The sequence below is a fragment of the Raphanus sativus genome, chromosome 6 (genome assembly GCF_000801105.2).
Source record: "Raphanus sativus cultivar WK10039 chromosome 6, ASM80110v3, whole genome shotgun sequence".
Taxonomy (NCBI): domain Eukaryota; kingdom Viridiplantae; phylum Streptophyta; class Magnoliopsida; order Brassicales; family Brassicaceae; genus Raphanus; species Raphanus sativus.
Window position 1 is genome coordinate 37802779 of NC_079516.1, and position 13691 is coordinate 37816469.

At 40.7% G+C, this 13691-nt stretch overlaps 5 protein-coding genes across 5 annotated transcripts; 4 read left to right on the forward strand and 1 right to left on the reverse strand.

The window, feature by feature from the left end:
* Nucleotides 1-782: 782 nt before the first annotated feature.
* Nucleotides 783-2591, forward strand: LOC108811040 (serine carboxypeptidase-like 50). Its single transcript, XM_018583104.2, has one exon. It carries the CDS (start codon nucleotides 1155-1157, stop codon nucleotides 2490-2492), a length of 1338 nt encoding a protein of 445 aa, XP_018438606.1. The 5' UTR covers nucleotides 783-1154; the 3' UTR covers nucleotides 2493-2591.
* A 492-nt stretch (nucleotides 2592-3083) lies between these two features.
* On the reverse strand, nucleotides 3084-6112 carry LOC108805637 (sulfhydryl oxidase 1). Its single transcript, XM_018577565.2, has 11 exons — nucleotides 5716-6112; nucleotides 5550-5574; nucleotides 5360-5452; nucleotides 5091-5272; nucleotides 4920-4992; nucleotides 4751-4819; nucleotides 4585-4661; nucleotides 4360-4498; nucleotides 4215-4255; nucleotides 3974-4120; nucleotides 3084-3886 (listed from the first exon to the last, which is right to left on the reverse strand). Exons 1-11 carry the CDS (start codon nucleotides 5940-5942, stop codon nucleotides 3352-3354), a joined length of 1608 nt encoding a protein of 535 aa, XP_018433067.1. The 5' UTR covers nucleotides 5943-6112; the 3' UTR covers nucleotides 3084-3351.
* A 1294-nt stretch (nucleotides 6113-7406) lies between these two features.
* Nucleotides 7407-8300, forward strand: LOC108808385 (glutathione S-transferase T3-like). The gene has a single exon (XM_018580542.1). The coding sequence runs from the start codon at nucleotides 7407-7409 to the stop codon at nucleotides 8298-8300; it is 894 nt and encodes a 297-aa protein (XP_018436044.1).
* A 361-nt stretch (nucleotides 8301-8661) lies between these two features.
* LOC108810451 (uncharacterized) lies at nucleotides 8662-10410 on the forward strand. The gene has a single exon (XM_018582558.2). It carries the CDS (start codon nucleotides 8819-8821, stop codon nucleotides 10139-10141), a length of 1323 nt encoding a protein of 440 aa, XP_018438060.1. The 5' UTR covers nucleotides 8662-8818; the 3' UTR covers nucleotides 10142-10410.
* Nucleotides 10411-10719: 309 nt separating this feature from the next.
* On the forward strand, nucleotides 10720-13128 carry LOC108807173 (uncharacterized). Its single transcript, XM_018579432.2, has 6 exons — nucleotides 10720-11446; nucleotides 11526-11761; nucleotides 11838-12045; nucleotides 12382-12467; nucleotides 12553-12644; nucleotides 12758-13128. The coding sequence occupies exons 1-6, from the start codon at nucleotides 11270-11272 to the stop codon at nucleotides 12973-12975; spliced, it is 1017 nt and encodes a 338-aa protein (XP_018434934.1). The 5' UTR covers nucleotides 10720-11269; the 3' UTR covers nucleotides 12976-13128.
* Nucleotides 13129-13691: the final 563 nt, after the last annotated feature.

The following is a 13691-nucleotide window of genomic DNA, read 5'->3' on the forward strand; positions in this document are numbered from 1 at the left end:
GCTGGCCAGTGGCCACGTTGGTTTCGTCACAAGACAAACCACCAGAGTATGTTTCGCAGTTAAATAATACAAAGCGACCTTTATGTTAGGCCTCAGCATTTTATCCGGACCCGAGGATACGACCCGGAACCGACCCGAAAATACCCGACCCGGAACCAATCCGAAAAATTATAAGTACTCATATGTATCTTTTTATTTTGGACCTGCGGGTTTTGGGTAAGACTCGGACCCGACCCGAGACCCGACCGGGTACCCGAAATATCCGAGATTTATTTTATATATTAGGTATATTTGGGTGATTGGGTATATTTTTGGTATTTTTAATCTTTTTTAAGTTTTAGGTTTGTATTTTCGGGTATAATTTTAAATTTTGAGTGTATTTTTAGATTTTCAGAAAATATAATTTGGGTATTCAGATATTTTTTGAGTTTTCAGGTCTGATTTTAGGTAAATATTCGGGTACTTTTATGGTTTTTGGGTACTTTTCGAGTTTTCGGGTCCAGTTTGGGTATTTCAAGTTTTTTGAGGTTTTATATACCCGAACCGACCCGAATCCGAACAATACCCGAATATTATATGTGTTTTACAGGTACTAAAGTTCTAGATCCGAACCGACCCGGACCCGATAAGACCCGACCCGGAATCGACCCGAAAATTATAAATATCCATATGGGTCTAATTTTCGAGGACCGGAAAAACCTGGACCCGACAAAATCCGACCCGAACCCGACCCGAAGACCCGGATGTCCAGGCCTACTTTATGTAAAGCCACGAGGTTGTAAGGGCATCATTATCAAAGTCCTATTGATAGTCCTTAAAATAAAAAAAAAGCAAACCAAACATGAAAAAGAAGAAGGAAGAAGAAGGACGAGCACCGGGACGTCCCTTTTTAAGAACTTTTTGCCTTGGTCCTCTTTGGTCCTCCTTGGTAAATGTGAAGGACGAGCAAGAAGGACGCGTTGATAATGTTGCTCTAATAAACTCTCGAGTCTTGACTAATAAAACCAAAATTAATGTTGCTAGCCACGTAACATTGGTTACAAGACAAAACACAAAAAAATGTTTTTCTTTTTTGAAAAAAAAACACAAAAGAATGTTTTACAGTCGAATAATACAAGGCGATCTTTATGTAAAGCCACGAGGTAGTGGCGATAATGAAGCATGCCCCTACAGTCTTCTTCTTCCTCTCCAGTCTCCTCCTTGTCGTCTCCGTTGAGTCCCTACCGCCGCCACTGTTTCCCGATGAAGCTCTCCCTACTAAATCCGGTTACCTCCCGGTTAAACCCGCCCCAGGCTCCTCCATGTTCTACGCCTTCTACGAAGCCCAAAAGCCAACCACTCCTCTTCACGACACACCCCTCCTCGTTTGGCTCCAAGGTGGGCCAGGATGCTCTTCCATGATTGGCAACTTCTACGAGCTTGGCCCTTGGCGCGTGCTTTCAAACGCCACCAAACTCGAACCCAACCCTGGCGCCTGGAACCGCCTGTTCGGTCTACTTTTCTTGGATAACCCCATCGGAGTCGGGTTCAGCATCGCGGCTTCGAAACAAGACATACCGAGAAATCAGAGACAGGTGGCAGAGCAACTGTACGCAGCGCTCGCTGAGTTCATCGAGCAGAACCCGGGATTCGAAAACCGACCGGTTTACATAACCGGCGAGAGCTACGCTGGAAAATACGTCCCGGCCATTGGATACTACATCCTTAAGGAAAAACCCAACGGGAAGGTGAATCTAATGGGCCTGGCCATTGGAAACGGGCTGACCGACCCTGTGATCCAGATCCAGACCCATGCGGTCAACGCCTACTACTCTGGTTTGGTCAACGCGAAACAGAGAGAGGCTCTGGAGAAAGCTCAAGAGACATCAGTAGCTCTCGTGAAGGCTCGGAAATGGCGCGAAGCAACAGAAGCGAGAACCGAGCTGTTGACGCTGCTGCGCAACATGACGGGACTCGCGACGCTATACAACAAAGCGCGGACGGTCCCGTACAGGACGGACCTCGTGGTGGATCTCATGAACCTTGGAGAGGCGAAACGTGTTCTGGGAGCGGACGAAACGGTGCGTTTCGAAGAATGCAGCGATGAGGTGGATGAGGTTTTACGTGGAGACGTGATGAAGAGCGTGAAGTTCATGGTGGAGTACGCGGTGGAGAGAACGGACGTGTTGTTGTATCAAGGTATGTTGGATCTTAGAGACGGCGTCGTATCGACGGAGGAGTGGATGAAGACTATGAAGTGGTCGGGGTTGGGTGGGTTCTTGAATGCGGAGAGGAGGGTGTGGAAGGACGGGGACGGTGATCTCGCAGGGTATGTCCAGAGGTGGGGGAATTTGACACACGTGGCGGTTTCGGGAGCAGGGCATCTTGTTCCGACAGACAAAGCTGTGAACTCGAGGGATATGATCGAAGGTTGGGTTTTGGGAAAAGGCTTGTTTGGTGGTGGTGATGTTGTGAAACATACATTATCGTCGACCTTTTTAGCATCTTCGTGAATTTTAAATTTGGAAAGATTCAAAATAAGATTCTGAATTGTACTAGCTGTGTAGTGTGTTATGTCTGAATAAGAGTCTGATTCAAATTGTGCACGATCAGCCGATTGAACATGATCTCAAATTCAGTGTTAATCATTTGCATGTTTTCTGAAACTCCCCTAGAATATAGTATATGCATACCAACAAAGTTAATGTAACTGAACTTGTAAACAAGAACTAAAACATATTTATCATTAGGGCTGAGGACAATATCTGATAAGAAGAACCGATCAAAGCTGATTATAAAAAAATAATACCAAAATCGATACTCCCTCTGTTCCAAATTGTAAGTAGTTTTAGTTAAAAACACTAATATTAAAAAAAGTAATCATTTATTAAAAAGTATCATTTAATGTATTATTTTAACCAATAATAAAATAGCTAACATTATTTAATTGATCACGCACTATTCAATAAATATAAAGTTGCTTTGAAATGTTAAAACTACTTACATTGTGAAACATTTTACATTTTTTTTTGCTAAAACTACTTATGATATGAAACGGAGGGAGTATAAAAAGCTAATTATATCAATAGGATATAAAGGAGCTATTCTGTTTTGACATGTATATATAGATATAATAAAAAGGTCTATTGTATATTCCAAAATCGAAGAGAAGAATCTATACAATCTCTAAGAGGAGAAGAGAGAGAAAAAGGGACCTCAAGCAGGAGACTTTGGCATCTCAACCTCACCACCTTTGCATCTCTTCTCTGTAAAGTTACAACATAAACAAAGCTCAACATCAAATCCAGCTAATTCCTCTGGCTGAATATTAAAAAACATGTGGAGCTTCTTCTTCTTCTTCTTGAAATAAGTTCATCTCTCCTTTTCCCTCTCGCTTTCATTGTTACTGAACGTGTTCATCACCAAATAGTTACTACTATATCTCCTTAAATAGTGTGGATTGTGGTGATGCTTCCGGTTCTTCTGCTGTGTCCTCCAGTAGCATGCGAGCGCCCCAAACGCGCAGCTCGCAAGTGCTATAGCCAATGCGGCTCCCACCGGCACAACCAGTGCGTTTGTGGGCACTGCCATTTCTTCCGCAGCTGCAACAACCACCGTCTCCTTACTCACACCCTCGCTCTTTTTCTTGTAAGAGGACACCAGTTTCTCTCCGTAGTACTTCTTCAAGAACTTGTAGACTTCATCGTGATCCCAGTCAATGTTCTTCCCGGTGCTCGTGAGATAACACGATGGGCAAAGCTGCTTTGGTGGCCATATCATCTTTGGGAACTTGGGGTCTCCTGTCCCAAGAGAATCCTCGTCCTTCTTGAGTCTCTCGTTGACTTTGTTGTGTGTGCTCCACAGCCACAAGACGACGTCACGTGCCTTCTTAAACGGAGTTTTCACGCTGGTCAGTGAAAAACACACACATAAAGCTGTTAGATGAGAGAACGGATGCCATAATCTATCTAACTTTGGGGATCTCTCTCTTTACCTTAAGCACATGTCGTGAAAATGGCGGCGGCATTCATCACACATGAAGAAGTTGTTGATGAAATCACAGATGGCTGTGAATGCAAACTGACTTTCTCCATCCTCAATCCTCACAGAAAGTGAATGCATCAAAATCCATAATCCGCAGCTACAGTTAAAAACATTTTTAAAAAAGAGTTCAAATACTCTGCTGGAGTCTAAAGACCCTATCAACATACCGAATCATTTGGTAAGAACACTACCTGAATCCTCTAGTTTCGTTCTTGCTTCCACGGCAAAACGTCTGGCAATAAGATTGTGCATATAAATAGGGAGAATCAGACTTCTCTGTGTGTGTTAAAGCAGAGCAGGGAAAAAAGTAAAGAAGGTTGTTAGGAGCACACTCACGTAATATCCACGAGGGAGATCCTCTCCACATATATGGAAGTTTCGTAGAGTATTGTTCACTCCAGAATCATAAGAGCATTCGCCTGCCGGGCACAAATCATCAAACTTCATGAGAATTTCAGCACTTCCCTTACGACACCTATAGACATTTTCAATACTTCATTAGGAGTGAGAGAAAAGAGTGAACAGAGAAACGTAAGTGGAGATTTGAAGATGATCATTTACCTTCTTGAAGGATGATGTGGCACCAAAAGCTGCAGAAACCTAATAAACGAAGCGCCAGTTTCAGAAGACTTGATTGCCTGTGGCCATTCACTACTAATCAACAAGGCTGAAGGGGATTATAATATTATACATGCATATAATAACTAAATCAGAAGAGTAGCCGTACCTTGAGTGACAAAATGATATCAAAAGCTTCTTCAGTTGCCTCCTCAATGTCAATTACGGCCTGAGAAATCTGTGATTATATCAACAACCAGCTCTGTTTACTTTTTTCTTTGAATTAAACCAAATGCTACTGCTATAAGCCAAGTGGCGCAGAACACATGCTGAGAAACCTGTTCGTGGTCAGATACATTTGGCAGAAGAAGATGCTCATTTCCAACTTTCTGATCATCCAAGCCATAAGAGCTGGACAGCATTGAACATAAAAACAGATTTGAGCGTGATATGTTCATAAAGTTGGAAAATATGAATAGATATGACTTCAATTTAAGTGAACGCATTACCTGCCTAGCTGCTTGTTAATCCAGCCCAACAAAAGATCAGCAGTGCGCCATTCCTCGACCACAATTATCTCACTATTCTCTTGTTTAGGTTCCCAGCTGCCGCCAACGAACTTTCTGGGAGGGCCCCAGAAGAGCATCGGATAACGTTTGATGGAGAATTTATCACAGAGCTTGATATTCATCTGTTCTGCCAGAAAAATTAAAAGTAAGAGAAACAGAGAGCATAAGTTACTGATACACGTTGTCCCCTATAAAGATGGCGCAATTACCTTAGCTGCACAATCAACTCTGGTCATCAAAACGGTGCCAGGGTGTACTGCCTCGGGTCCATTGAAGAGCCTAGCGACTTTCTCATAATGAGGCTGCAGAGTCACACAGTTTCAAAGCATTGAATACAAAACAGCATCTGACACAAAAGGCATTATTATATAAACGGAAAAAAAAGAGGACAATCAATACCTTGTAGTTTCTACATGCAGGACACCTTGAATCACTCATCAACATAGGCACAGACAACAACATTGGTTAATGTCAGTACGTAAATGTTAAAACTATTTCTTGATAAATCTCAGGACTTTGGACGAAATATGGAAAAAAAAATTAAGATTTTAGAAGACAGACAGACCAGTGAGCGAAGAACTCCAACACGGCGAACTTGGCGGGGGTGTCTTGGAAGACTGAATCAAAGTTGGTCGCGTTCAACTCCACGGCGTTATCTTTATGGTCTCCGATGTCGTTACTACTGATGTCACGGAGAATCGAGCGCGATCCCATGGAAAACGACGTCGCAGAAGCAGGAGCAGCTTCGAGGCTCACCAGACCCACGAACAAAAACAGATGTATCAGAGACATCAATCCAGTAGAGTGCAAGTAAATGGTGTTCTGATCCGAAAGCTCGAGGCTTTAAAGTTTTTTGTCTTCCTCTTTTTTGTTACAGAGTGAAGATCTAAGAGCGACGGAGCTTCTTCCCTCCTTCCGTTGAGAGGAAAACGACGAAGGTCTCTGTTTTCGAAAACGACGCCGTATCTCGCTTTGACCGGCGTCGATAGCTGTTCTCCGACCCCTTTTTCGTAGTGGGCTTCTTTAATATCGTTATTGGCCCATTACTAATTGTTGTCATAAATAAAGGCCCGTCTATGAAAATACAAGCGACCGGAAGGTGGGTTGGCCACGCGTCGCTGAGCTAAAGGACAAAAAAGAAAGTGAATGAGCAACGGCTGAGTCAGCAATGATCGATCATTTAGAAAATCGACAAAGTGACTCCAACCACAAGTCAACTCAACACCATATGTCTTGGTCGTAAGAGCATCTTTATCCCTGGTTGTTAGTGGGTTGCTTAGGCTAATATTGGATTAAAAGAAAATAAAAAACTCAAATTAACCTAAGCTACGTTGCTTAATTAAGCCCATTGAAGCAACTTTTTTTTTGGCCACGTGTTGAGATATTAGACGAGAGAAGAGAGGTGTTGTCGATTTCTTTTCATCTCTTCTTTCTTTTTCTCTCGGTCTCTCTCGAAACCTCTTGGTGAGCTCAGGCGATTCGATGTCTCTCTGTGGCTCCTCGACGACGACGGCGATGGACAGTCTCCTGGTTCGTTGACGGCATGAACGCTGATTCTCTCCTTCTCTGTGGGTCTCGTCGACGGCAACGACCGCAATCTCTCCGTGGCTCTCCGCAAATCTATAGGTATCAAAATCATATTTTATTTGTTTTTCCTCTTTGATACTTGTTTAGAATTTTTATATTTGTTTCCTCTTTCATACTTGTTTTGAATTTCTTTTGAACAATTGAGATTTGTTCTTGTGTTTCATGTTATAAATTTTGATTTGTTTGCTTTCTGTTGATTCTTTTCCTTTTGTTTTTGTCTTTCTGTGGTGAGATGGAGTGATCAAATCGCTGTCGTCATGTTATGTGGAAAGAGACGAGAGATGTGAGGAAGGTTCATCGAACAAAGGACTTCAATTGCTTGCAGGTTAGTGTTAATGCTTTGGTTAGTGTAATTAAATGAAATGCATTGAATTAGCTTCTGTTAGGAATTGAATCGAGGGTAATCAATGCTTTGGTTAGTGTATTGTTATGGTTGTGTATGGAATTTAATAGAACTGATGGTTAAATATAAAATTGAAGGTGAAGTGTGATGAATGAGTTAGAAAAATGTCAAGTCGTTTAGGTTGTTGGGTGTGATGAATGCATTGGTTGGTTGTGTGATGAATGTTTCAATTTAAATATGTTCTCCTCTTTCTTTTCTCTTCAATATTTCTTCTCTTTCTTTTCATCTTTTCAATTTTCTTCTTCTCTCCCTTGCCATTTCCTGATATGGATTCTACTCCATACGCTGAGGCAGCGAGTCTTGTTGAGCTTCTTAATAGCCAAGAAGACAGTGTCTTCCGTTTAGTAGATGGCAGTCTCGAACCAAGTTCATCACAGTTTCCTCTCTTCGGCAGTCAAGCAGTTTCCTCTCCGTTTAGTGATGCTTCCAGCTTTGGTGTAGAGAAGGGAACAGAGCGTAAAGAAAGAAGAGCCTGGACGCATTCAGATGATGTTGTGCTTATTTCCGCCTGGTTAAACACGAGCAAAGATCCTATAGTAGGGAATGAGCAATGTTCGGGTGCTTTCTGGCAGAGGATTGCGGACTTGTATGCGGCAAGTCCGAACATTGCACGCGGTGAGGAGAGACATAAAAACCAGTGCAAGCACCATTGGCAGAAGATCAATGATCAAGTTTCCAAGTTCAGTGGGGCATATGAAGCTGCAACAAGAGAGAAGACAAGCGGCCAAAATGAGGTTGATGTTATCAAACATGCTCACGCGATCTTCCTCAACAACCACAAAAAGAAGTTTACCCTTGAACACGCGTGGAGGGAGCTTCGCTATGACCAGAAATGGTGTAGCATTGAAGGCGGCAACAAAAGGAAGAAGTTTGGTGATGGTTCTCATTCAGCAAGCTCATCTGTTGATGTAGATGATGACAGAATGAAGCGGCCCCCAGGTGTTAAGGCAGCAAAAGCAGCAGCCCGTGGGAAGAAAAAGCAGATGGCCGAGGGAAAGGAGGTGTCTGATTTTCAGACTATGTGGGAGTTGAAGAAAGAGGACTTGGTTCGCAAGGAGAGAGTAGTGAAGTTGAGGTTACTTGACAAACTCTATGGAAAGAAAGAACCACTAGATGATGAGGAAAGAGAAATGAAGAAGAAGCTCATGCTTGAGCTCTAAGTAGGTTAACTATTAGTTCTAATGGTTTGTAATTGTTCTTGTGGTTGCTGTGTTTCATGAACTCGTTGCGGTTTCTAATTGTTCTTGTTGTTCTTGTTTGTTTCAGGCGCATTGGAGTCACTTGTAGCATTGGAGCATTGGAGCATTGGAGGGACTTGTCACGGAGTGTTTTACCTGTTTTTTTGTTGTTCTTGTTGTTGTTTGTTTCACCTGTTTTTTTCACATGTCTCTTGTACTCTTGTGGTGTTTGTGTTTCACCAACTTTTCACATGTCTCTTGTACATGTTTTTTGTTGTTCACGGACTCTTGTAATATTATGTTTCCCTTTCTCTCTTGTACTATAAAGTATCAGCATTTCTTCTTGTATCATCAACCTTTCTCCCTTTCTCTCCCTTTTTCCCTTCATCTCGTTTCATTTTGTGTTTCATCACTCTGCTTTTTTAATTCATCAGAAATATATTATCTCACCAAACCAAGACTTTTATTTCCAAAAAAAAAAACTCTTTTCAATCACAAGTATGACATCTTCCTCTCAAAGTAATTCTGATGATACACGAGATGATGCATTTGATGATGCATTTGATGATGCATTTGATCAATATTTTGATCAAACCTTTGAGAGATTTACCATTGCTCTTCAACAACAACCAAGTAGACAAAGAAGAAAACGAGCTTATATCGAAAGAAATCGTGAAGAAGGGCATAGAAGATTATGGAATGATTATTTCAGCGAAACTCCAACATATCAAGAAGATACCTTCCGACGACGTTTTAGAATGAACAAGCCACTGTTCATGAGCATTGTTGATCGATTCTCCAACGAAGTTCAATATTTTCGGGAAAAGAGAGATGGTCTCGGAAGGATTAGTCTCTCCCCCTTACAAAAGTGTACTGCAGCCATTCGTGTCTTGGCATATGGTTCTGCGGGTGATATGGTTGACGAATACCTCCGGCTCGGTGAAGCAACAACTCGGTTATGTGTAGAAAATTTTGTGGAAGGCATAATCAATATGTTCGGCGATGAGTACTTAAGAAGACCAACACCGGCTGATCTAGAACGTCTACTTGCTGTTGGAGAGTATCGAGGTTTTCCCGGAATGATAGGAAGCATCGACTGTATGCACTGGGAGTGGAAGAATTGTCCAACCGCTTGGAAAGGGCAATATTCTCGTGGTTCAGATAAACCAACGATCGTTTTAGAAGCAGTTGCTTCATACGATCTCTGGATATGGCATGCATTTTTTGGACCTCCAGGTACATGCAATGATATTAATGTTCTTGATCAATCACCTGTTTTTGATGACATAATTCAAGGTTATGCTCCGCAAGTCACTTTCTCTGTCAATGGAAGACAATATCATATGGCTTACTATCTCACCGATGGTATTTATCCGAAATGGGCTACTTTTATCCAATCTATTCGTTTACCACAAGTGCCGAAAGCAATTTTATTTGCTAAAAAACAAGAAGGTGTCCGAAAAGATGTCGAGCGTGCTTTTGGAGTCCTGCAAGCTCGCTTTGCCATTGTTAAAAATCCGGCGCTGTTCTGGGATAAAGATAAAATCGGAAAGATTATGAGAGCGTGTATCATACTTCATAATATGATAGTAGAAAATGAACGAAGTACATACACTCAGTATAATGTTGAAGAGTTCATCGAAGGAGAAGATAATGGAAGCTCACATGTCGATGGCAATTTCGATAGAGATCACAGAAATGGTGTGGCCCATAGGATGGTTGCAGAAGCAAGAATTCGTGATCAAACAACGCATCAACAACTGAAACATGATTTGGTTGAACATATATGGCGTAAATTTGGGCATGAATATGACAACAACTAAGCTCGGATGCTTCTTTTGTTTATTTTACTAATATTTTGTTTCATGTTTTTTTAAAAAAATTATGTTTAAAATGTTATCTTTTATTCTGTTTATGAAATAAAACTTTTTTTAATTTTAATAAAAATTGTTAAAAAAAATTAAGCAACCAAAAATAAGAAACTAGCAATAGAGGAGCAAAATAATGAAATTGCTTACCCAAGTCTCTTACCATAATTTACTACTAAAATATTACTTAGCAACCCATAATGAGTTGCAAGGATAAAGATGCTCTAAGGACACACAACAACACACCTCACACATTAACATACTCAGCTTTTTATCATCGCCACTTCTCCTGCATTATCAATTGTTTTTTTTTTTCTTTTTGAAGAAAAGGACAATAGAATATATCGATCATGTGCACATCCTCTACCTCTAATAATAGCAGGGTCCACGTGCATGAATTCATTTTCTGATATCATGAGAAGTGGCAACATGTATTGCATTTGTTACCTACTTTCTTTTATCATGCAAATTTCCCACTTTTTTTTCCCAAAAATCATAACTAAACGCAAGCCCATAATTCTACTTGTCAACATTGTAAATTTATTTTTGAACATCTTCAAATAATTTGGTATCTGTTAGAATATGACTAAAATTTAGTTTTCTAATTCTAACAAAAAGATCTCACATACTTACAGTGGTTTGGGGTGTATTATTGTTGACAGAGAAGTAAGGGTGACGAAGTAACTAATCATAGTATAACAGGGTTCAAAACTTCAAATTATGCCAAAAGAAAAAAAAATAGCATTGGAAGTGTGTTCTTTTATTTATTCTCTGTTTCTCTCTCTCAGTTGTGAGAATCAAAATCTTCTTTCTCCTCATTAGCTTCAATCATTCTAGAACTCATTTTAAGTTCTACTTTCTCAACTCTATACTCTCGTTGCCATTTTCATTCTTACGCTGATCTTCACCTTCTTAGTGGAACTCCAGTTCGTTTTTTCTCAACTGAGTTGGTACAGAAGCTGAATCGAGTACGACTAGTGGGACACACAAGTGTTGCTGTCTAACCGGATCAACGAGATCAGAAACAGTTGTCAACTTTGTTTTACTCATCTGCTTTGTGTTGTGTAATAAACTAAAGAAGAGATGTTAGGGGCTGGGTTTCATTTGTCTAATAAGCTGCATAGAGCTCAAAGCCACGCCTCTCAAGGCAGATCGATTAACACTAAGGAGCTCCACGCTTCTCCCCCTTCATCATCTAGTAATGTAGAACGGTTTTTGGAGTCAGTCACACCATCTGTGCCTGCTCACTATCTTCCCAAGGTTTGTTTCAAAGACTCAAAAGTCAATAGTTACCTTTTTCTTTATATTAAAAGTTTAGAACCTTTTCGTTTATACGCAGACGACGATGATTAAGGAAAGGAGAGGCAGTGATGTTGTTGAGTTGCAGCCTCGTCCTCCTTACTTTGTTCTTGGTGATGTATGGGAATCGTTTGCAGAGTGGAGTGCTTACGGCACTGGAGTTCCTCTCTCTTTGAATAACAACAACATTTATAAAGATCCTGTCTTCCAATACTACTTTCCTTCTCTCTCTGCCATCCAAATCTATGCTGATTATTCTCATCCCTTAATCTCAACGTACGTAACCAATCAACCTCTCTGCTTTTCAAGTCTTGTCCTGTTTTTATGTATATGTGTGTGTTTTCTAATGCAGGCGGCTAAGTGAGGAGAGTGACAGCGATTTCAAGGATTCAAGCAGTGAAGGAAGCAGCAGCGAGTCTGAAAGAGGACCCTCGTCAAGGAAGGAGCATCTGGAAGACTCGTCTAGTGATGATGGAGAGCCTTTAAGCTCTCATGGTCGTTTGATATTTGAGTATCTTGAACGTGATCTTCCTTACGTCCGTGAACCCTTTGCCGACAAGGTTTTGTCTTATTTTAACTCTGTATATCAAGTTATCAAGGCATATGTGCACAAGTTATTTAGACTATATGGATTCAGAAAAACAGGTTACGTGTTGTCTTAGATTATGATAGTAACATCTCTTAGGTTTGAAATGAATTCTGTATGTGGCTTACACGGTAGTTAGGTTGATTGATTGATTGATGTTTTTTTCTGTAACCAGACAAGTTTAAGTTTCAAAAGCAAACATCATTAAATATTTGTTTCTATATATGAATGTAATGCCTAGCAACTTCTCCAGGTCTTCTCAAGTACACTTCTTATGATAGCTGTCTTATTCAATTGTTACCATTTTCAGATGTCTGATCTTGCCTCTAGCTTTCCCGAGCTAAAAACGCTGAAAAGTTGTGATTTACTACCTTCAAGCTGGTTCTCCGTGGCATGGTATTCTTCTTTGTACCATGTGCAAATGCTTTAATCCACGGTGTCTCCCTTGTGTCTCTTATAATCCCATTACTATACTGTGTAGGTACCCAATTTACAAAATACCCACAGGACCAAAGCTAAAGGATCTGGATGCTTGCTTCTTGACGTATCATTCCCTTCACACACCCTTTCAAGGTAAGATTTGTGCTCAGCATCTATATATTAGAAACACTAGTTTAAACATCTTCTTATGAGTATAACTAACTCTTGAGGGGTAAGAATCGTTTATCTATTATCGGCTCTTGCAGGTGCAGACGTTACAGCGCCGTCTATGTGTGAGGTGCAGCCAAGGGAGAGTGTTGCGCTGCCTGTCTTTGGCCTCGCCTCATACAAGTTGAGAGGTTCTGTATGGACAAGTATCAAGGGCTCTGGTCACCAGCTAGTGAACTCCCTATTCAAAGCTGCAGACAATTGGCTGAGGTTGCGTCAAGTCAACCATCCTGATTTCATCTTCTTCTGCCGCTGATGATATGATTATACGATGATGATGATGATGATGAAAAATGATGTATGATGTCACTTAAAAGGAAACTCTCTAAGTTGTAATGTAAACAGAAAACTAACTTTCCTTTATATATGTAACATGTTTTCTTACAATAAAAGCTAATAGTTGAAGAAAGAGGAGGTCTCAGTGGTCACTATCTGTTGGTTCCAGCAGCTTCCTCTTGATGGCATCAGAGCAAAGACGAGCCATCATACGGTGGAAGGAAAGCAGATCAGACAAACGCTCTGCGGACAGCTTATCCATTGCCTTCTCATGCTCCTCTTTCCTCTCCTCTTCATATACACACACGAGTTCCTCACCGTCGCTCCCATCTGCTTCAGCCTGTTCTCTTCTTGCTTGCTAGAACCGTGTTTGCCTCCAAAAGCTCAGTTCCTGAGAAGCTTTTGACTAGCGTCTTCTTCTGAAACACAGTCACAGCTTTCACAAACTCCTGATAAATTGAGACACATCCCGGATAATCAAACTCATCATCAAAGCCTCCTGAGAGTCGTCTCATCCTTATTTTACTATAATGGGACAATGGATTTTTGTAAAAGATAATAAAAACCAAAAATAAAAATTACAATATCAAAATATAAAATTAAAAAAAATTGTATAGTCGAGATGATTAATCTATTTCCTTAAATCTTTAAACACTTCGTAGTGTGACGGTTTCTTAGCATCAGATTCTCATGATA

What these genes read in the sequence shown, in the direction of transcription:
- LOC108811040 (XM_018583104.2), top strand. Translation starts at nt 1,155, where the DNA reads ATGAAGCATGCCCCTACAGTCTTCTTCTTCCTCTCCAGTCTCCTCCTT.
- LOC108805637 (XM_018577565.2), bottom strand. Translation starts at nt 5,942, where the DNA reads ATGTCTCTGATACATCTGTTTTTGTTCGTGGGTCTGGTGAGCCTCGAA. An exon ending in TTGGAGTTCTTCGCTCACTG is followed by an intron (nt 5,575 to 5,715) that starts GTCTGTCTGTCT and finishes GAGTGATTCAAG; the next exon opens with GTGTCCTGCATGTAGAAACT. An exon ending in ATCTCCCTCGTGGATATTAC is followed by an intron (nt 4,256 to 4,359) that starts GTGAGTGTGCTC and finishes TCTTATTGCCAG; the next exon opens with ACGTTTTGCCGTGGAAGCAA.
- LOC108808385 (XM_018580542.1), top strand. Translation starts at nt 7,407, where the DNA reads ATGGATTCTACTCCATACGCTGAGGCAGCGAGTCTTGTTGAGCTTCTT.
- LOC108810451 (XM_018582558.2), top strand. Translation starts at nt 8,819, where the DNA reads ATGACATCTTCCTCTCAAAGTAATTCTGATGATACACGAGATGATGCA.
- LOC108807173 (XM_018579432.2), top strand. Translation starts at nt 11,270, where the DNA reads ATGTTAGGGGCTGGGTTTCATTTGTCTAATAAGCTGCATAGAGCTCAA. An exon ending in CTGCTCACTATCTTCCCAAG is followed by an intron (nt 11,447 to 11,525) that starts GTTTGTTTCAAA and finishes GTTTATACGCAG; the next exon opens with ACGACGATGATTAAGGAAAG. An exon ending in CCTTCACACACCCTTTCAAG is followed by an intron (nt 12,645 to 12,757) that starts GTAAGATTTGTG and finishes CGGCTCTTGCAG; the next exon opens with GTGCAGACGTTACAGCGCCG.